Source organism: Hylobates moloch, unplaced genomic scaffold, assembly GCF_009828535.3.
Source record: "Hylobates moloch isolate HMO894 unplaced genomic scaffold, HMol_V3 SCAFFOLD_15, whole genome shotgun sequence".
In the NCBI taxonomy this organism is placed as follows: Eukaryota; Metazoa; Chordata; class Mammalia; order Primates; family Hylobatidae; genus Hylobates; species Hylobates moloch.
Genome location: NW_026652290.1, coordinates 34484779 through 34506787, shown reverse-complemented (window position 1 = coordinate 34506787; position 22009 = coordinate 34484779). Strand labels below are relative to the sequence as shown.

The following is a 22009-nucleotide window of genomic DNA, read 5'->3' as shown; positions in this document are numbered from 1 at the left end:
GAGGATGTGTACAGGTTATATGCAAATAAGTACACCATTTTATATCAGGGACGTGAGCATTCAAAGATTTTGGTAAACTCCGAGGGTGAGGTGGGAGTGGGGTGGAGGGGGTGTCCTGGAACCAATCCTCTGTGGACATCATAAGACAACTGTATAAAAACTCATAAATAACTCCATTAATTTAGTTAGAAATGATCAACTTTTATTCTGTATTAAATGAAAGATGTATATTGCATAAAAACACAAAAAGTAGCCCAGCTACTTGTTTTTTTTTTAGAAGGTTGAAAATATAATCACTGTATAAGATAAAATAAAATTAGGATTAACTATGATTTGGAAACATCTTTTAAGAAGACAGGTAGGAGTCAAGAACACTGACCATGGATCCAGACTGCCTGCGTTCAAAATCTGGCTGAAAGACTCACTGTGTGGCCTTGGGCAAGTTGCTTACTCTCCGGGCCTCCCAAGAGTCAAAAAGCGATACTGCTTTGGTCTGTTTGTTCTAGCTCATGGCATACCCTCACTGTGACATTGTGAAATACATATTTGGTCTTCCTCCCAGTTTCTTGGCATACAGCTCCTAAAATCCTTGGAATCTTAAAAGTGATGTCTTTTTATATGTTAATGAGGTGACTCGTGACTGGCAGCCCCTAGGTAGATTTAGGATGGGACTGGTTACCAGAAAGACCAAGGCAGAATCAGATGGTTGGAGTTTTCAGCCCTACCCTCCAGCCTTCAGGGAAGGCAGAGAGGAGCTGAAGGTAAAGTTGATCACCAATGGCCAAGTGTTTAATTAATCATGCCTACATAATGAAGCCTCTGTAAAAATTTAAAAGGACAGGGTGCAGACAGCTTCTGGATAGCTGAACACAGTGTAGTTTCCCAGAGGGTGGTACAGCCAGAGAAGGTGTGGAAGCTCTGACCACCTTCCCCTACCTCACCCTATGTGTCTCTTCATCTGTATCCTTTGTAATATCTTTTACAATTTATTTTTATTTATTATTATTATTTTTTTTTTTTCAGAAACAGGGTCTTGCCCTGTTTTTCAGGCTGGAGTGCAGTGGCATGATTATAGCTCACTGTAGCCTCCAACTCTTAGGCTCAAATGATCTTCCCACCTCAGCCTCCCAAGTAGCTGGGACTGTGTGTGCCATCATGCCTGGCTAATTTTGTTATTTTTTGTAGAGACGGGATCTCACTATGTTGTCCAGGCTGCTCTTGATCCAGAAATTGAGTCCTTCAAAACCAGAATAGGAGGACTTAGAAATAGATTTCCTTGCCACCATTCATCCTGCAAATCTCTTGCACTCTGGGCTATGCTCTTGAACTCCAGGCTGCTCTTGAACTCGTGGCTTCAAGCAATCCTCCCACCTAAGTCTCACAAAGTGCTAGGATTACAGGTGTGCTCTACCGTGCCTGGCTGGTAATATTGTAGATCCAGGCATGGTAGCATGTGCCTATAGTCCCAGCTACTGGGGAGGCTGAGGCAGGAAGACTGCTTGAGTCCACGAGATGGAGGCTGCAGTGAACTGTGATTGTTCCACTGCACTCCAGTTTAGGCGACAGGGCTTGAGTTGATCTCAAAACAAACAAACAAACACAATACTAACAATAAAGCAGTAAACGTGTTTCCCTGAGCTCTGTGAGTTGCTCTAGCACATTAACAGAACCAGAAGAGGGGGCTGTGGGATCCCCAATTTACAGAGCATGTCAGCCAGAAGTACAAGTGAAGCAATCTGGGGCTTTCAATTGGCATCAGAAGGAGAAGACAGTCCTGGGGCTGACCCCTCAATCTGTGGGATCTGAGGCTATCTCCAGATAGATAGTGTGGGAATTGAATTGGAGAATGCCCAGCTGGTGTCCACTGCAGAACTGATTGCTTGCTTGGTGTGTGGGGAAAAAGTCCCACACATTTGGTCACAGAAGAACTTGTGTTGATTGTTGTGGTGTGCAAGCAGAGGGAAAATGGTTTGTGTTTTCTATCCACCTCATTCACAATTTCTTACCAATGCTCTTTGCTCTGCTCTCCCAGAGCTTTCACTTACAAAGGATAAATTCTGAAATTAGTCAGGACATGAAAAAGGCTAAGTCCTAAAAGGAAAGCTGTTGGCTGGGCGCAGTGGCTCACGCCTATAATCTCAGCACTTTGGAAGGCCGAGGTGGGCAGATCACAAGATCACAAGTTCAACACCAGCCTGACCAACATGGTGAAACCTGTCTCTACTAAAAATACAAAAATTAGCCAGGCGTGGTGGCATGAGCCTGGATTCCTACCTACTGAGGAGGCTGAGGCAGGAGAATCGCTTGAACCCAGGAGGCGGAGGGTACAGTGAGCCGAGATCGCACCACTGCACTCCAGCCTGGGCGACAGAGTAAAACTCCATCTCAAAATAAATGAATAAATAAATAAATAAGGAAAGCTGTTGTAACTACTGTCTACGTCTCTAAATTCAGCATATACAGTCATGTGCTGGATAACATTTCTGTCAACAATGGACCATATATACTACCATGGTATATGGTATATTTACTGTACTTTTTCTATGTTTGGATACTTTTAGATACACAAATACTCACCATTGTGTTACAACTGCCTGCAGTATTCTGTATAGTAACATGCTGTACAGGTTTGTAGCCTAGGAGGAATAGGCCATACCATATAGACTAGATGTGTTGTAGGCTATGACATTTATGTTTGTTAAATACATTCTCTGATGTCTGCACAACAATGAACTTGCCTAATGACACCTTTCTCAGACATTTCCCTGTGGTCAAGGGGCGCGCATATCTGTACCTGAATATAGAATATCCAACACAGTTCCTAAAGCCAAGCTTCTCCTTAACAAGAAAATACATAAGGCAGGGAAAGACTAAGCCTTATGGGTTTCAGCACTCCCTAACTAATCCTTTTTGATGGGTATCCTGGAGCAATTAATGATAGTAAGATTTGAGATTTCTTTCTTTTGCAATGTGAGAGAAGTACTATTGTGAATATAAATATGTTTTCAGGCAAAGAGAAAAGGATCCAGAAATTGAGTCCTTCAAAACCAGAATAGGAGGACTTAGAAATAGATTTCCTTGCCACTATTCATCCTGCAAATCTCTTGCACTCTGGGCTACGCTTCTCCAGTGTCACAACTACTGTTAATTCCAGGTGGAGAACTTCTTCTGCTCTAACAAGCTCCCTCTTTTCTACAATGTGTAGAAATGATCAAACATAGCAGAGCTCAACTTTTGAGCCTGAGAGAAAGGCCAGAAGTTGATCCAAAGTAAAACTCTAAGATATAAAATTTTTTAAAAATCAAGAATCATAAATTGGGAAGAATTAAATTTCTATAAATATAGCCTTTCTAGGTAACTACACATTACATCCCCAAACTGATTTAAACAAGGAATACAATAAGCCTGTTAGAAATATTAATGGTCCAAATTAGTAGTATTTATAAACAAAATGCCTTAAGAACTCTGCGGTCCCACCACCTGTGGAAATGGGTCGCTCTGTGTGGGGGAAGATGAGCTCCAAGAATGGCTCTGTTTTTAACTGTTTTAAGTTAAAGTTCTGTAAATATTCCCTTTAGGGGAAAAAACAGAATTATTCTGAGCTGCTTTCAAGTAAGCTCAGAACAGGAAATCAGCTGAAAAGTCTCATTTCCAGTCAAGTACAAAGTTGCAAATCTCCATTTGGTGCTTTATACCGGTTTGTCATAAACTGCCCTGAAGTGAGTGGATCCACAGATAAACAGATGTGCTGGTTGCAAGTGTCTTCCATTCTCAGTTTCTACCTTCCTGAATAATCAGAGTAAATGAGTGAAGAAACCTCTTTGTAAACCATCTTGCTACAAAACTACTCATCATAAATGGGTCTTTCCTGGCCAGGTGTAGTGGCTCACTCCTGTAATCCCAGCACTTTGGGAGGACGAGGCGAGTGGATTACCTGTGGTCGGGAGTTTGAGACCAGCCTGATCAACATGGAGAAACCCCATCTCCACTAAAAACACAAAATTAGCTGGGCATGGTGGCGCATGCTTGTAATCCCAGCTACTTGGGAGCCTGAGGCAGAAGAATCGCTGGAAGCCGCGAGGCGGAGGTTGCAGTGAGCCAAGATCGCGCATTTGCACTACAGCCTGGGCAACAAGAGTGAAACTCCGTCTCAAAAAATATATAAATAAATAAATAAATGGGTCTTTCCTGTTAATGCATTTTGTGATGGGAAAAAAGGGACATATTTGTGAAATCCAAACTAAGGAGAGAGAAATGCGAAGCACCAACAAAGAACCCAGCCCTGAGCATGTACTAAGTCAGGGTTAATCAGCTGCACAATAGGTCCCTAGTCCTTGGTTCAGTCCATCCCACTCTACAATACTTCCTGGACTTAAATCAGCCTTCTAAGTGTTGGCTTCACTTCACTCCCAAAAGTATTTTCTTACGAGAAAAATTAAGATACTCCTTTTACTGGAGATAATGCTGGATGTCTCAAAGTTAGATTTAGGAACCACTATAGTTAGCATTAGGGCCTCTGGGTTGAAAGGGTATTTCCCCAGGGAAATGGCATCTAATCACTTGAGCTCAGGAGTTCAAGACTAGCCTGGGCAACATGGCAAGACCCTGTTTCTGCAAAAAAAATGGTTTTAATTATCTATCTGTGGTGGTGTGCACCTGTAGTCCCAGCTACTAGGGAGGCTGAGGTGGGAGGACTGCTTGAGCCCAGGAAGTCAAGGCTGCAGTGAGCCGTGATTGTGCCACTGCACTCCAGCATGGGTAACAGGGTGAGACCCTGTCGTAAGAAAAAGAAAAAAAAAGAAACTATAGTTAAGACAGAAATACTGGTGCTCATTTCTTCAGATATATGTTCTGGTAAGTGGTTAGGAAACAAGGATCTCATTCTATACTTGCCTCTGTGGCCAAAGGGAAGAATGTCCTATTTAATTCAAAGTACCAGAAAGTTCTACCATAGAAGTAAATCACATTTTCAAGGGGAAGCGAGTGCACAGAACCCACCTATAAGTCTTCCTAACTAGTCTTCCAGAGAAAAGAAAAAATAGAGGCTGTGGAAATCAGGGAAGGAAGTTGTTTTGATAATGAGACAAAAGCAATAACAAAGATATAGAGTGGCAAAGATGCATTTGTTATTATGCAAAGACTGAAGCACATCAGTCATGTCCCAAATGGAAGGCAAACCAGGTAAGTTTCCAAGCTTCCTTTTCTGGAAAACAACTTATTGCTGGATATAATTGAAAGTGAAGATTATTTGTTAGCAGCCTTAGATAGTTTTTTTCTCTAATATCATTTAACCAAAAATAAATGTCTTATTCTCCAGATGCAGGTTTACACATCCCTGGGCTGGTTTTAATGATAAACAATGTAGCCAAAATAGTACTCTTCCTCGGGACCCAATACAGCTTGAACTGGGCAACAGCCCATGAATAGCCTAGTTCTGGGTATTCATCGCCATCTTTTGGAATAACAACACACAGACCCAGGGAGGGTATTTATAGTCCAGTGTGAGGGGTGGGCAGGACGAGATGAGTCACACTTTATTCTTCGCTGCTCAGTGCTGTTCTGAGCCTTTCCCTCTGACTCAGCACCAGTGGCCTCACAGCTGACAGGGCCTAAATGCGGCAGCAGGAGCTCAGGAAGCGGTCATGCTGCTTAGTGAAGGTAGCTTAACCATCATGTTCATTCCTAAGTCGCAGGCAAAATGGGAGAAAGAAGGTGACAGAGGGCTGGAGCTCCAGGGTGCTCGCAGGGGAAACCACAGGCCAGGGATATAAGGAAAATGTTTGGGAAAACAGAGCCTGTCTTTTTCTCTGAGTTCTTCTCTATTGCTCCCCTAGACTGAACTCTCCTAAGGCCTTTGTCATAATCGCCCATTTCAATAAAAATATCTTATATTTAAAAAGAATATGTAAGGGAAAGAATACTGTATTGGATACTAGGAGACCAGCTAGGTTCTCATCTCTTTCATGTCACAAACCTATGTTATCAGACATTTCGACCTCTCTGGACTACAGGAGAAAAAAAAAAAAAAGAAGGGAGGGATAAAGAAGGGATTCATATAGTGAGAAGACCAATGCTCTCTCCAAGCCAGCTTTCCAGAATTCCCTTCAGTGTGCCTCGGGAGTCTCATCTCCTTCCTTGCCACAGTCCTGGCAGGCCTCAACGGTGCTGAGGTAGAAGTAGGTCCTCGGGTCCCTTTACCTGAATTGAGTCATGGCTCACCACCACTACCACCAGCAAATGCCCTCTCTTCTTGCTGCCTCAGCACCTAGGGATTTCCTATTCCTTCTCCTCACCAGCTAATCACAGTCTACCTACAGCCTCAGTAGGGGGTCTCTATGCCTGATGCCTCCATTCACACCTCTGGAGCTCCTCTGCTGCCCTCTTCTGCTGTGGTACATTGGCCTCTCCTGCTCTTGTCCATCCTCACAACTGTCATCTGCCCATCCCTAAATCCATCATCCTTGCCCAAAAGATTCCCACTGCCCAGGGAAGACGTCAGGAAGAACAGGAAGAACTGCAAGAAGATACATAGAGCATGTTTGGAGGCCCAAAGAAATAAAGTTAAAAAAAAAAAAAAAAAGAACTAGAAGAAAAGAGAAAATGAAGACCTCTTTCCACTGCTAAGGTTTTTGTTGTTGGGAATATGTGTTTTGGGGACACAATAGGAGCTTAAAAAAAATGTGTACTAGTGAATAAAATAGCATTCCCTAACCCTAACCCTTAAAGCTGTTTCCCAGAGTTGACATTACATACTTGCTAGCCCTGCATTTCATGTACCCATGATGGGGTAAACAGCTTTTCTGTGGGCTGGCCTAGGAACCCCACTCTCATGTTTGTTTCTATGGGAAAATGCTGCCTGAGTGGCATACAATGGACTTACCAATGATCTTTGTAAACTACGTTTCCTTGCTCAAGCATGGTTTATATAACAGGGAAACATAAAAATCTGCTAGGCAAAAGAAGAAATCAAAGAGCAGCCATCTCCAACTATAAAATAATTCTATATACATATATTATCATATATAGATGTGCATATATGTACAAATATGTAAGAAGTAAGGTGGTAAAAGTAAATTACCTATTTGATCTAACACATACATACACCTCACTCTCACCTTCATTTATAGCCTGGGGTCGGCATCTCTAGATTATCCCCCAAAATACATGTTTACTGTGAGAAAGGAGTTTCAGTAGGCCAGACATGGTGGTTCATGCCTGTAATCCTAGCACTTTGGGAGGCCGAGGATCACCTGAGCCCAGGAGTTTGAGACCAGCCTGGGCAACATAGGGAGACTCCGTTTCTATGAAAAATAATGTTAGTCAGGCATGGTGGCATGTGCCTGTAGCCCCAGCTACTCAGGAGGCTGAGGCTGGAGGATCAGTTGAGCTTAGCAGTTCAAGGCTGCAGTGAGCTATAATCATGCCACTACACTCTAGCCTGGGCTATACAATGAGACTTTGTCTCAAACAAAACAATAAAAAGCAACGAGAAAGGGGTTTCGGTAATGTTGAGAATACCAGATACACTACAAAGGAAGTGCAGACCATATGCTAACACCCAAGGATCAAGAAAAACAAGTATTTGGAAAAGAACATAGACACCCAGAATAGCTAAATGTAGACAGTATAGTTCCCTAAAATACTTATTTTTTTTTCCTTAGAAAATAAATGCATGGACGCTCCTGGCTCGAGGCTGGGAAGTTGTGGAGGGGGTGACGTACACCACATGCTCTCCTTTAGAGCGGGTCCAGTGGTCCTCTGAGAAGGGGGAAAGACACAGAGACAGGAATGGGTGAGGTGTATGGGGGGCCTGAGTGTGGCTGAAGACTCGGAAAGAATTTTGTATGTGGAGCTGAGCTGCTTAGGTCTGAAAGGCTCTGTCCTAAGGGACTCTGGGTTCTGAAATAGGACGATGAACCGAGCAATACAAATGCAGGGTCTGTGAGGGTGTCCCAATCACGCCACTGCCCATATGGGCCATAGAGATGCCACCTCTGACCTCACAGCTATCAAATACCTGGCATGCATCTGGCACTTCAATTCAGTCTTTCATCATGAAACTGAACATGAAGGAGGAGGCCTCAGGAAAGAAGGGGAGGAAGCGGGAGGGCGGGGAATGGCACCTCCCTGCTTTTGTCCAGCGTAACTCACCTCATAGAAGAGTCCTTCTGGGAACTGCTGGAAGCACTGAGCGCACACGAAACACTGCTCATGGTACAGCTCCCCATTACTGTTTACGATCTTCTCAGCGGGCGCAAAGCCGCCCTTGCAGCGCTCGCAAGTGGCGCTGGCCAGGGCATTGGCCATGTTGCTGTAACACACAAAGAACAGCAGGTTGCAGACTGTCAGCCTCTTCTTAGATCGAAGATCGAACAACACTAAGAACCGAACAGCAAATTCTATCTGATCACAAAAACCCTATTTTATCTAAAAAGCTCAATTTCTTGTTTGTTCCTTACATGGTCTTAACTCGGACTCTTCAGCCTCTTTACCCTAGCATCTGAGGCTCTGTAAGGGTGTCCCACTTTGATTCTGTTTCTAACATTTTTGGCATTCTTCTTGCTAAATATACTATGAATGTGTGCCTACTATGTGTTAGGCACCTGAGACAGAGATGAAAGTTATAAGCTGCTCTCAAGGAACTGGGTTTACAGCTTAATAAGTAGCTTAATTAAAATATCCAAAAGTTGACATCTCAAGGTCAGTTTCTTTCCCTTCTGAGAACAGAATCTAAAATGCATGTCAACTAAATGCCATGTCATATAACCTAGACACGGGTTACCCCTTTGATTAAATCCTGTGGAAAACAACTGCTTAAGTAGCCTTAAAACCAGCCAAGATGCCCCAGTCCTGTTACCTAATCGGTAAGACGAACCTGATTACCAATATTATAAAATGTATCTTAAAATCACAGAATTTTACATAATAAAGATCATTTTACAGATGGCAAAACAGGTTCAGAGATGGAAGGATCAGACCAACATCACAAGGCTAATTAGTTAAAGGAAGGCACAGGACTAGAAATCCAGGTCCCCTGCTCATAAAATCACACTGTCCATCAGAACAGATTACACCACGAATTTCTTTTTTTTTTATTATTGTACTTTAGGTTTTAGGGTACCATGTGCACAATGTGCAGGTTTGTTACATATGTATCCACGCGCCATGTTGTTTTGCTGCACCCATTAACTCATCATTTAGCATTAGGTATATCTCCTAATGCTGTCCCTCCCCCCTCCCCCAACCCCACAACAGTCCCCGGAGTGTGATGTTCCCCTTCCTGTGTCCATGAGTTCTCATTGTTCAATTCCCACCTATAAGTGAGAACATGCGGTGTTTGATTTTTTGTCCTTGTGATAGTTTACTGAGAATGATGTTTTCCAGTTTCATCCATGTCCCTACAAAGGACATGAACTCATCATTTTTTATGGCTGCATAGTATTCCGTGGTGTATATGTGCCACATTTTCTTAATCCAGTCTATCGTTGTTGGACATTTGGGTTGGTTCCAACTCTTTGCTCTTGTGAATAGTGCCGCAATAAACATACGTGTGCATGTGTCTTTATAGCAGCAAGATTTATAGTCCTTTGGGTATATACCCAGTAATGGGATGGCTGGATCAAATGGTATTTCTAGTTCTAGATCCCTGAGGAATCATCACACTGACTTCCACAATGGTTGAACTAGTTTACAGTCCCACCAACAGTGTAAAAGTGTTCCTATTTCTCCACATCCTCTCCAGCACCTGTTGTTTCCTGATTTTTTAATGATGGCCATTCTAACTGGTGTGAGATGGTATCTCATTGTGGTTTTGATTTGCATTTCTCTGATGGCCAGTGATGATGAGCATTTTTTCATGTGTTTTTTGGCTGCATAAATGTCTTCTTTTGAGAAGTGTCTGTTCATGTCCTTCGCCCACTTTTTGATGGGGTTGTTTGTTTTTTTCTTGTAAATATGTTTGAGTTCATTGTAGATTCTGGATATTAGCCCTTTGTCAGATGAGTAGGTTGCAAAAATTTTCTCCCATTCTGTAGGTTGCCTGTTCACTCTGATGGTAGTTTCTTTTGCTGTGCAGAAGCTCTTTAATTAGATTCCCATTTGTCAATTTTGGCTTTTGCTGCCATTGCTTTTGGTGCTTACACCACGAATTTCAAACACTTGAAAGGACATGACAGGGATACCACCACGTTTCAGAAGTTAGGAAAGTGACACCAGGTTGTCGAGTAACCACTGTTGCAGCTGGTGACGTGAGAAATTCCCCCGTCAGTAACCTCACTACACCTTAAAACACAGAAGGCATTCAATAAATAATCTCAGGCTCTAACCATTGTGGAGTTTGGAAGAAGGAAAGCAACATGGCAGATGGCTGCAGTGGCTCATGCCTGTAATCCCAGGACTTTGGGAGGCCGAGGCCAGTGGATTACTTGAGGTCAGGAGTTCAAGACCAGCCTGACCAACATGGTAAAACCTCATCTCTAGTAAAAATTCAAAATTAGCCAGGTGTGGTGGCACATGCCTGTAGTCCCAGCTACTTGGGAGGCTGAGACAGGAGAATCACTTGAACCTGGGAGGTGGAGGTTGCAGTGAGCCGAGATCTCACCACTGCACTCCAGCCTGGACAACAAGAACAAAACTCCATTTCAAAAAAGAAAAAGGAAAAGAAAAGCAACATGGCTTTGACAGGCATACAATTAGATGAGGATTTCACATGAAGACCTATTTATTTCTTAAAAGTCCTAGAAATGGAGAAGGTCCCCCATGCTGAGCAGTAACTGGCCAAGCGGTCCTTCAATTTTTGGCAAGTTTATTTTCACAGGTCTACCCACAGCATGAGCTCTACACCTGTGTGTCTAGTCCCCTGGTACAGCTTCTGACCTTCCAGATATTTAATCAATGTACTTCATGAAGTTACTACCAACGTTCTCCTGAATTTTCACAACCAACTAGAGAGACGGACAGGTGGACAGTCTCCATTCTATAAACAGAGTAACTAACTGCCTTGCCCCTATTGGTTTCCAAGTTTTGCTGTTTCCTTAGCAAAAGTGGTTCTACTTACTTGCTTCACTCCCCTCCACACCTCTGGAAGACAACTTTCCCTTTGCCTTCCTCCCCCAAATGTTTCACAAAACAGTCATCTTGTTTTGTAGCCTTGCCATAAATAACTGCGTGCAGACACACCATGTTCATCACTTCAGACCAGTCAAAGCTCAACTTTATTTAACAGGTTTGAATGCAGAATTAAAATGTCACAAAAAAAGGAAGGAAGGGAGAAAGGGAAGCAGCTTCACTGCTCAGTAAACCTGGCCTAAGCCTCATGTTAAAATGAATTTCCATTTCGTCATTTCAAAGTTACTGTGGGTTAGGGAAAAAAATCTGTAAAATTCTCGTCATCGCCCAGCTTTGCTGTAAGCCAGATGATTGTGGCAGTTTTACAAAACTCTGGAGGGGTCTGTGATTCTTCCTTCTTCCTGACCAAAGTCCACAGGTGTTCCTGGATGGAGGAGCACGGTAAGCTCCACATCTGCCTGGTCATTGTCAGTACTGTTCTCATTATTGTTCTGAGGAAAAAGTATTTTAAACTATTTGGAAACCATAAGATGCTGCTCAAATATATGGCACTGTTATTAATTCTAAACCCTCCCAAAAGATTCACCAAACCTCAACAATCTTAATGGGACTCTAAAAAAGCCCAGAAAGAATATTCTAGAATGTCCTGGATCATTATCACCTAAATCAGTGGTTTTCAAAATGTCAGCGTCACCACGACCCTTTCAGGAGGCAGAAAAGTCCTCTCTTTTCCAACTACATCTCTGTGGGAGGCCACATTTTCTTCATATATTTCATCTAAAACAATATACTGTAATAGGTTGAATGCAGAAACAAATCTGAGAAACTTTTATTAACAAGATTTGCAAAAATGTAACACAATGCCATCCTTTCCTCTAAGCCTCTTCCATTTTGGAAAACAGTTATTTTTCGTGAAAACATTAACATTTACTATTATTAACACGTAATAAGCTTAGTGTTGTTTTTAAATGAATTAATAAGTATTTAAAATTGTTCCCAGTTTCAATTTCTCATATGGTAAATACTGACAAATGAAAGTTCTTTGGGGACCTTAATAGTTTTTAAGAGTGTTAAGAGGCCCTTAGATTAAAATGTTTGATTATCACTGACCAGTTTAAACCCATTATAATATAGATTGTTTCTACTTAAGTTCAAATACTCAAGTAGAGTTAGGAAATAGGTAGATACATCATAAAAACAAGCACACAGTTACTTCCCACACACAGGAAAAATGCGCTAGTTTTAGAGGTAATATAATATGTATTTTGCAAGAAGTATTCCTTTTCATCACAAGCAGGGGGAGAAAGGAAACAGAACAATCACCTTGCTGCCCCCTGAACCAGTCAGGCTTCCCTTTCCTCTTTTGCCTTTGACCCTCTGGCACAATGCCTTTTTTTTTTTTAATGTTGATTTTATATTTAATACTACAGATGACAGAAATTACTTTAAAAAAGTCATTAGTGACAGTTATAGCTATCATCAGATTAGTTATAATTAATTAGCTAATTTTTCAGAAAAAGATTTTCACTAAAAAGTGTTGATGACAAGAAATATAAGTGGGGGAGTATCTATCTATGTATCTATCTATCTATAGATAGATATTTATATGTAAAAGTCAGGCAAGGCATGACTGATGAAGCTGATCCACTTCCACAAATCAACCTCACACAGCACACCTGATATCTTGCTTTCCATTATTCAAGTATGCAAAACAAATTGTTTGGTCCTAAAATGCAGCAATGTATAAATCCAAAAATCTTCTTGAGAGTTCACCAAGCAGTTAAAATATTGGTTACTGTATTATTACAATTCCCCAGTTACTGTCAAACAGAGCTCTCTGTGAGTTGTGAAGGTAAGTGACATCTGTACCAAAGAGCACGGATTATGGAAGTAGAGAACCGGGTCAGTTAAATTCTCATTAACTCTTACTTGACAAATTAGGGATATGCAGTAATTCTAAGCTCACAACTTTGAATGAGGTCAATAATCTTGAGCTGGTCTGATGGCTACTCTGCATTTTCTTAAAAAAAAGTGTTTGCTAAAACCCATTTAATAATATAAATTAGCCTAGCTTTTTAGAGTTAACAGTATGTTCTATACGTGTATTGATTTGCTACTTATACAATATATGTATTTATTCGTTCAATTAAGAAACCCAGTTAGCTTACTTCAAATTGTTGATTATTACACATGACAAAAATATTTATCTTTACCAACAGTCTGTAATTTGTTTTTTCCACTGTTCCAACCCATCTGCCCCTTATCTTTGGGCCGTTTTAGACTGCAGAATTTTTCTGATGTAATTACTGACAATGACAACACTAAGCCTCCCTTGCCGATGACATGATGAAAATGCAGTTACCAAGTGATCAGGAACCTACTGAAGATGGGGCCGCCATGCTCTCACAGTGAGGGCAGCACCTCCCTCCCATCTGCGTGTCGCTGCATGTCTTACCGACAAAGCAGTCTCCTGTCTCCCTAAACATGCTGCGCTGCGAGCCCCTCGGAGCCCTACCACCCTGGAAAACTCCCACCCAAAGTCCAGTCAATAAAATTGTATGGGCCAGCTCAGGATGGCTCCTGAACAGACAGCCAAGAACGCTGGACCTGGAAGAGGGCACTCCAGGAGAGGAGACACTCACAATTTCGCATAAAAGTCACAGAACTCCTTGTAGACTTTGACGTCACTGTGCCTGCGCTGCAGTTTGGAAACAGCCCTCTCGTCCTCAGTCCCATTGGCCTCCTGGACACTGTTAAGGGCTGCTCGGGGGATTTCTTCGTTCTCTGGGATAACGCAGGGGCGCGCTCGGCCTGAGAAGGCCATCGTGGGTGCTTGAGAGCTCTGAGCACAGGGACGAGAATGGCAGGACACAGAGCCAGGAGAAACAATATCCAGGCCTCCCTGCTTCCCAGCCAGGGTCACTCCCACTGTTCCCACGCACGTCAGCCTGGCCCGCCAGGGTCACTGCTGCTGCTTCATGTTAAGAGCTCAGCAGCACAGTACACAGTTACATGGCAGTCAGGATTTACTGAGGCGTTCTGGAAGTTCTAAAAAACATTCCACAAAGTAGTGACACAGTCTCTGTCAGAGCGGCAGTCCCAGTGGACTATGCTATAAACACTGCACCAGGAGACCGGGGCTACCTCGTAAGCCTCCAAGAGAAGGAAATATCCACACGTGCCTTGCATATTTGCCACAAGACTTCATCACCAATGCCGTGCTTTTCACTCTGGAGGGCATAAGAGGCTTCTGGAGACTGTTGTAAAACACCCCGACAAGCTCTCCCTCAGGCTGAGGCTGCTGGCACACTCTGAGGAGCATTTGAATCCTGCCCGGACCTCGGCTTCCACAACCCTGGCCATGACTGCCAGCTATGCCCGTTGGGTCCCTTTCCCAGGAGGCCATGAGTCCCTAAAACTAAGAGCTATGTTTGATTTCTATCACCTTTGCTACTGGTACATAGTCACCGTCCAATCTCAGCTTCAATGAATGGGCACAAGTGGAAACAGACAAGGGCCGGTGTTTAGTTATAACTCTTCTACTGGACTCCAGCTAACCTCAAAGCTTAGGTGAGCCGATGTTTCTTAGTCTCTATCATGACTAAGGAAGCTGTTACATACTTTGGCATTCTTGCTATATTCAGTCCACACTCCTGTCTCCTGTGATTGAGTTAGCAATGCGAAAGGAAACTAAATCACTAAGCCAAGGAAAAAGTCAAGCTGGACACTACATCAGGCAAACCTGCCTCCTGTTTTATTGCTAAATAAGATAGCTACAAAGACAACAACCTACATCCCTCCCTCACCATTTGCCCACAAGAAAATTCCTTATGGAAAAAGGACAGACACAACTCAAAGTCATCCCTTTGAGGCTCACCTGAGACAAATGCGTAACTGATTGCTTCCTCTACCCTATTGTTCATGTAAAAATGTAGGTTCACTGAGCCAGACACAATTGTGTATTCATCGGAAGGCTGATCAAGGACTCAAAAGAATGCAACTTTTTGTCTCTTATCTACTTCTGGCCTGGAAACCCCCTACCTCGAATTGTTCCGCCTTACTGGACCGAACCAATGTACATATTACATATATTGATTGATGTCTCATGTCTCCCTAAAATGTATAAAAGCAAGCTGTACCCCGACCACCCCGGGGCGCATGTTGTCAGGACCTCCTGAGGCTGTGTCATGGGTGCGTCATTAACTTTGGCAAAATACACGTTCTAAATTGAGTAAGACTTGTCTCAGATACTTTTCGGTTTACAGCAATGATGACAATCATGATGTAGCACTAGAGACAACTAAAGGGCTCAGAATCTTTCTCATGTCCCCGTCCTTTCAGGGCAGTGTGCCACCCACCAAAACCAAGAGACTGTGAAATAAAATCTACAGAACAGGCACAAGGCACACTGATGGACAGTCACGGAACCAGCAGCGGATAAACAAAATGCAGCAGAGACACCAAGTAACAATCATAAATAATGATATCCAAGAGTCAGTGAGTGTTTCCTATCACATCCCTTAATCCTTCCCACGGCTTCTGAGATAGGTGTTAGTTACAAATGAAGAAACTGAGGCACAAAGAGACTGAATACTAAGGAGGTGGTGGAGTCAAGACTTAAACCTAGGCACTCTGAGTCCAGAGCCTATGTTGTTAATCCCTATGTGAGAAAATGGTAAACATAATTACTGGAAAGCACAATGGTTAGCCAGAAAAGATTAGGGAGCGGGTACCAGACAGGACTGGAAGCAGGGGACCAAGTCTTTCTACTTTGAACCCTAAAAATCTCAGAGGATAGGTCAAGAACTCAAAGGCTGTGGGTTACAGATCCCGCCCAGGCCCAAAGCCTATGGCTGATGAAACAAGGGAATCACCATATTTAAATAAGAAAGGAACAACCTCATGGTTTAAAATTTTTCCTTTCAGTTTATCTACATTTCCTAATTTTTTAGGTTTTTTTTGTTTGTTTATTTGTTTTTTTACAATAACCATGTGAAACAGTGAGGAGGCAGGGAGGGAGAGAAAGAAAGAGACAGACAGACAGATGGATGAGGACAGAGGCAGGCTGACTCAGACCTGAAATTTAATGCATCCGGTGGGGGTGGCATGGTAGGAGGCAGGAAGCCACGTGAGCCTTCTGCTCAGAATTCTCCCTCACAGTCTCCCCAGTGCTCACATCTTACGTGACTACAGTACAGGAGCAAAACCAGGAATCTGACATTGCAACAATGCGTGTGTGCGGGTCTCTGTCATTTCATCATATGGGCAGCTTCCTGTAACAACAGCCTCTATCAAGTTACAGGACTATTCCATCACCACAGACTTCTCTTTCATGTTATCTCTGACCATCACATATCTCTGCACACTCCAACACTCCTAACCTCTGGCAACCACTCATGTGTTTTACATTTATATGATTCTGTTATTTAAAGAATGTTACCTAAATGGAATCATTCATGTGACATCTTAAGGCTTTTCATTCAGCACAATGCCCTGAGACCAATCCAAGTTGTTCCACATGTCTGCAGTTTGCTCTTGTTTACTGCCAAGTAGTATTCCATGACATGGATGCATAGTTTGTTTCACTGTTCACCCGCTGAAGGGCATTTAAGTACTTTCCTTCTGATTTGTGGCACTGTGAATAAAACTATAGAAATTTCTGTATTGAATATATTTTTATTTCTTTGGGATAAATGTCCAACAGTAAAATTGCTGAGTTGTAAGTGAATGCTTAGTTTTTAAATAAACTGCCTGTGATATTGTGACTTTTAATAATGTCTCTACAAAAAATACAAAAAATTAGCTGGCATGGTGGTGGGCACCTGTAATCCCAGCTACTCAGGAGGCTGAGGCAGGAGAATCGCTTGAACCTAGGAGGCAGAGGCTGCAGTGAGCTGAGATCGTGCAACTGCACTCAAGCCTGGGCAACAAGAGCAAAACTCCGTCTCAAAAGAAAAAAAAAAAAAGACAGTTTAGGCAGCACACAATTCTTCCAAAAACACTACCTGAAGTCACTTCTCTTACTTAGCTACAACAGAGTAAAGCTAAAAGAAATATGTTATTTTTTCAAGAGGACAAGGGAGTGGTTTAATTCCGAATAAACACCATAGCTCAATTTTTATATTCAGGCATTTTGATACTGTTAAATCATTTTCAGGAATAAATAATGTCACTCTAAGAAATGCAAACAAATTTGACTGAAACTACTACTGCCACGGCAGTGGCATCAGAATAGCCATTGAAGTAGGGTGGGAGGCTGTTGTTTGAAAATACCAAAAAAGTCAGATTCGTCTGAATAGAGGGTCTGCTAGGTGGCTTTTGGTGAAGAATTAGGATTGTGCGAGGCCCTCAATTCCCTAAGGGCGTTTTTCTTTTTTTTAATGTTGAAAGTATTTGTTTATTATACTTCAAGTTCTGAGGTAGGTACATGTGCAGAACGTGCAGGTTTGTTACAAAGGTATACATGTGCTGTGGTGGTTTGCTGCACCCATCAACCTGTCATCTACATTAGGTATTTCTCCTAATGCTATCCCTCCCCTATCCCCCATCCACCCTGGATAGGCCCTGGTGTGTGATGTTCCCCTCCCTGTGTCCATGTGTTCTCATTGTTCAACTCCCACTTATGAGAACATGTGGCGTTTGGTTTTTTGTTCTCGTGTTAGTTTGCTGAGAATGATGGTTTCCAGTGTCATCCATGTCCCTGCAAAGGACATGAACTCATCCTTTTTTATGGCTGCATAATATCCTTTGGTGTATATATGCTACATTTTCTTTATCCAGTCTATGATTGATGGGCATTTGGTTTGGTTCCAAGTCTTTGCTATTGTGAACAGTGTCACAATGAACATACATGCGCATGTGTCTTTATAGAATGATTTATAATCCTTTGGGTATATACCCAGTAATGGGATGGCTGGGTCAAATGGTATTTCTAGTTCTAGATCCTTGAGGAATTGGCACACTGTCTTCCACAATGGTTGAACTAATACACACTCCCAACAGTGTAAAGGTGTTCCTATTTCTCCACATCCACTCCAGCATCTGTTGTTTCCTGACTTTTTAATGATCGCAATTCTAACTGGTGTGAGATGGTATCTCATTGTGGTTTTGATTTGCATTTCTCTAATGACCAGTGATGATGAGCTGCTTTTCATGTCTGTTGGCTGCATAAATATCTTCTTTTGAGAAGAGTCTGTTCATATCCTTTGCCCACTTTTTGATGGGGTTGTTTTTTTCTTGTAAATTTGTTTCAGTTCTTTGTAGATTCTGGATATTAGCCCTTTGTCAGAAGAGTAGATTGCAAAAATTTTCTCCCATTCTGTAGGTTGCCTGTTCACTCTGATGATTGTTTCTTCTGCTGTGCTCTTTAGTTTAGTCAGATCCCATTTGTCAATTTTGGCTTTTACTGCCATTGCTTTTGGTGTTTTAGTCATGAAGTCTTTGCCCATGCCTATGTCCTGAATGGTACTGCCTAGGTTTTCTTCTAGGGTTTTCATGGTTTTAGGTCTTACATTTAAGTCTTTAATCCATCTTGAGTTAATTTTTGTATAAGGTGTAAGGAAGGGGTCCAGTTTCAGTTTTCTGCATATGGCTAGCCAGTTTTCCCACCATTTATTAAATAGGGAATCCTTTTCCCATTGCTTGTTTTTGTCAGGTTTGTCAAAGATCAGATGGTTGTGGATGTGTGGCGTTATTTCTGAGGCTTTTGTTCTGTTCCACTGGTCTATATATCTGTTTTGGTATCAGTACCATGCTGTTTTTATTACTGTAGCCTTGTAGTATACTTTGAAGTCAGGTCGCGTGATGCCTCCAGCTTTGTTCTTTTTGCTTAGGATTGTCTTGGCTATGTGGGCTCTTTTTTGGTTCCATGTGAAATTCAAAGTAGTTTTCTCCAATTTTGTGAAGAAAGTTGACGGTAGCTTAATGGGGACAGCATTGAACCTATAAATTACTTTGGGCAGTATAGCCATTTTCACGATATTGATTCTTCCTATCCATGAGCATGGAATATTTTTCCATTTGTTTGTGTCCTCTCTTATTTCCTTGAGCAGTGGTTTGTAGTTCTCCTTGAAGAGGTCCTTCACATCCCTTGTAAGTTGGATTCCTAGGTATTTTATTCTCTTAGTTAACAACTGTGAATGGGAGTTTACTCATGATTTGGCTCTCCATTTGTCTGTTATTGGTGTATAGGAATGCTTGTGATTTTTGCACATTGATTTTGTATCTGGAGACTTTGCTGAAGTTGCTTATCAGCTTAAGGAGATTCTGGGCTGACATGATGGGGTTTTCTAAATATACAATCATGTCATCTGCAAATAGAGACAATTTGACTTCCTCTTTTCCTAAATGAATACCCTTTACTTCTTTCTCTTGCCTGATTGCTGTGGCCAGAACTTCCAATACTATGTTGAATAGGAGTGGTGAAAGAGAGCATCCTTGTCTTGTGCTGGTTTTTAAAGGGAATGCTTCCAGTTTTTGCCCATTCGGTATGCTATTGGCTGTGGGTTTGCCATAAATAGCTCTTATTATTTTGAGATATGTTCCATCAATGCCTAGTTTATTGAGAGTTTTTAGCATGAAGCACTGTTGAATTTTGTCAAAGGCCTTTTGTGCATCTATTGAGATAATCATGTGGTTTTTGTCATTGGTTCTGTTTATGTGATGGATTATGTTGATTGATTTGCGTATGTTGAATGAGCCTTGTATCCCAGGGATGAAGCCGACTTGACTGAGGTGGATAAGCTTTTTGATATGCTGCTGGATTCGGTTTGCTAGTATTTTATTGAGGATTTTTGCATTGATGTTCATCAGGGATATTGGCCTGACATTTTCTTTTTTTGTTGTGTCTCTGCCAGGTTTTGGTATCAGGATGATGCTGGCCTCATAAAATGAGTTAGGGAGGAGTACCCCTTTTTCTATTGTTTGGAATAGTTTCAGAAGGAATGGTACCAGCTCCTCTTTGTACCTCTGGTAGAATTCAGCTGTGAATCTGTCCAGTCCTGGACTTTTTTTGGTTGGTAGGCTATTAATTGGTGCCTCAATTTCAGAACTTGTTATTGGTCTATTCAGGGATTTGACTTCTTCTTGGTTTAGTCTTGGGAGGGTGTACATGTCCAGCAATTTATCCATTTCTTCTAGATTTTCTGGTTTATTTGTGTAGAGGTGTTTATAGTATTCTCTGATGGTAGTTTGCATTTCTGTGGGATCAGTGGTGATATCCCCTTTATCATTTTTTATTGCATCTATTTGATTCTTCTCTCTTTTCTTCTTTATTAGTCTCACTAGTGGTCTATCTATTTTGTTGATCTTTTCAAAAAACCAGCTCCTGGGCTGGGTGCGGTGACTCACGCCTGTAATCCCGGCACTTTGGGAGGCCGAGGTGGGCAGATCACGAGGTCAGGAGATCGAGACTATTCTCGCTGACACGGTGAAACCCCGTCTCTACTAAAAATACAAAAAATTAGCCAGGTGTGTTGGCAGGTGCCTGTAGTCCCAGCTACTCATAGTCCCAGCTACTTGGGAGGCTGAGGCAGGAGAATGGCGTGAACCTGGGAGGCAGAGCTTGCAGTGAGCCAAGATCGTGCCACTGCACTCCAGCCTGGTGACAGAGCCAGACTCCATCTCAAAAACCAAACCAAACCAAACCAAACAAAAACCCAGCTCCTGGATTCATTTATTTTTTAAAGGGTTTTTCGTGTATCTATCTCCTTCAGTTCTGCTCTGATCTTAGTTACTTCTTGTCTTCCGCTAGCTTTTGAATTTGTTTGCTCTTTCTTCTCTAGTTCTTTTAATTGTGATGTTAGGGTGTCGCTTTTAGATCCTTCCTGCTTGTGGGCATTTAGTGCTATAAATTTCCCTCTACACACTGCTTTAAAATGTGTCCCAGAGATTCTGGTACGTTGTGTCTTTTTTCTCACTGGTTTCAAATAACATCTTTATTTCTGCCTTCATTTCGTTATTTACCCAGTAGTCATTCAGGAGCAGGTTGTTCAGTTTCAACATAGTTGTGTGGTTTTGAGTGAGTCTGTTAGTACTGAGTTCTACTTTGATTGCACTGTGGTCTGACAGACCATTATGATTTCCATTCTTTTGCATTTGCTGAGGAGCATTTTACTTCCAATTATGTGGTCAATTTTAGAGTAAGTGCTATGTGGTGCCGAGAAGAGTGTACATTCTGTTGATTTGTGGTGGAGAGTTCTATTAGGTCCACTTGGTCCAGAGCTGAGTTCAAGTCCTGGATATCCTTGTTAACTTTCTGTCTCATTGATCTAATATTGACAGTGGGGGGTTAAAGTCTCCCACTGTTATTGTGTGGGAGTCTAAGTCTCTTTGTAGGTCTCTAGGAACTTGCGTTATGAATCTGGGTGCTCCTGTATTGGGTGCATATATATTTAGGATAGTTAGCTCTTCTTGTTGCATTGATCCCTTTACCATTATGTAATGCCCTTCTTTGTCTCTTTTGATCTTTGTAGTTTAAACTCTGTTTTATCAGAGACTAGGACTGCAACCCCTGGTTTTTTTTTTTTTTTTGCTTTCCATTTGCTTGGTAAATTTTCCTCCATCCCTTTATTTTGAGCCTATGTGTGTCTTTCCATGTGAGATGGGTCTCCTGAATACAGCACACTGATGGGTCTTGACTCTTCATCCAATTTGCCAGTCTGTGTCTTTTAATTGGGGCATTTAACCCATTTACATTTAACGTTAATATTGTTATGTGTTAATTTCATCCTGCCAATATGATGCTAGCTGGTTATTTTGGCCCGTTAGTTGACGCAGTTTCTTCATAGCGTTGAGGGTCTTTACAATTTGGTAAGTTTTTGCAGTGGCTGGTAGCGGTTGTTCCTTTCCATGTTTAGTGCTTCCTTCAGGAGCTCTTGTAAGGCAGGCCTGGTGGTGACAAACTCTCTCAGCATTTCCTTGTCTGTAAAGGATTTTATTTCTC

The 22009-nt window shown here is 42.0% G+C and overlaps 1 protein-coding gene across 8 annotated transcripts in view; it reads right to left on the bottom strand.

Annotated features, from left to right (window-relative positions):
- Positions 1-22009, bottom strand: part of LIMS1 (LIM zinc finger domain containing 1) — a 153152-nt gene that overhangs the window by 20014 nt on the left and 111129 nt on the right. For 6 of the 8 annotated variants that reach the window (XM_032177730.2, XM_032177729.2, XM_032177731.2 and 3 more), the window contains exon 2: positions 8152-8311. In XM_032177730.2, coding sequence (XP_032033621.1) covers positions 8152-8311 — 160 coding nt within the window. Of the gene's footprint in view, positions 1-8151; positions 8312-13709; positions 14380-22009 lie in introns of those variants that run through there. The other 2 variants (XM_032177727.2, XM_032177726.2) reach the window with 1 other exon arrangement.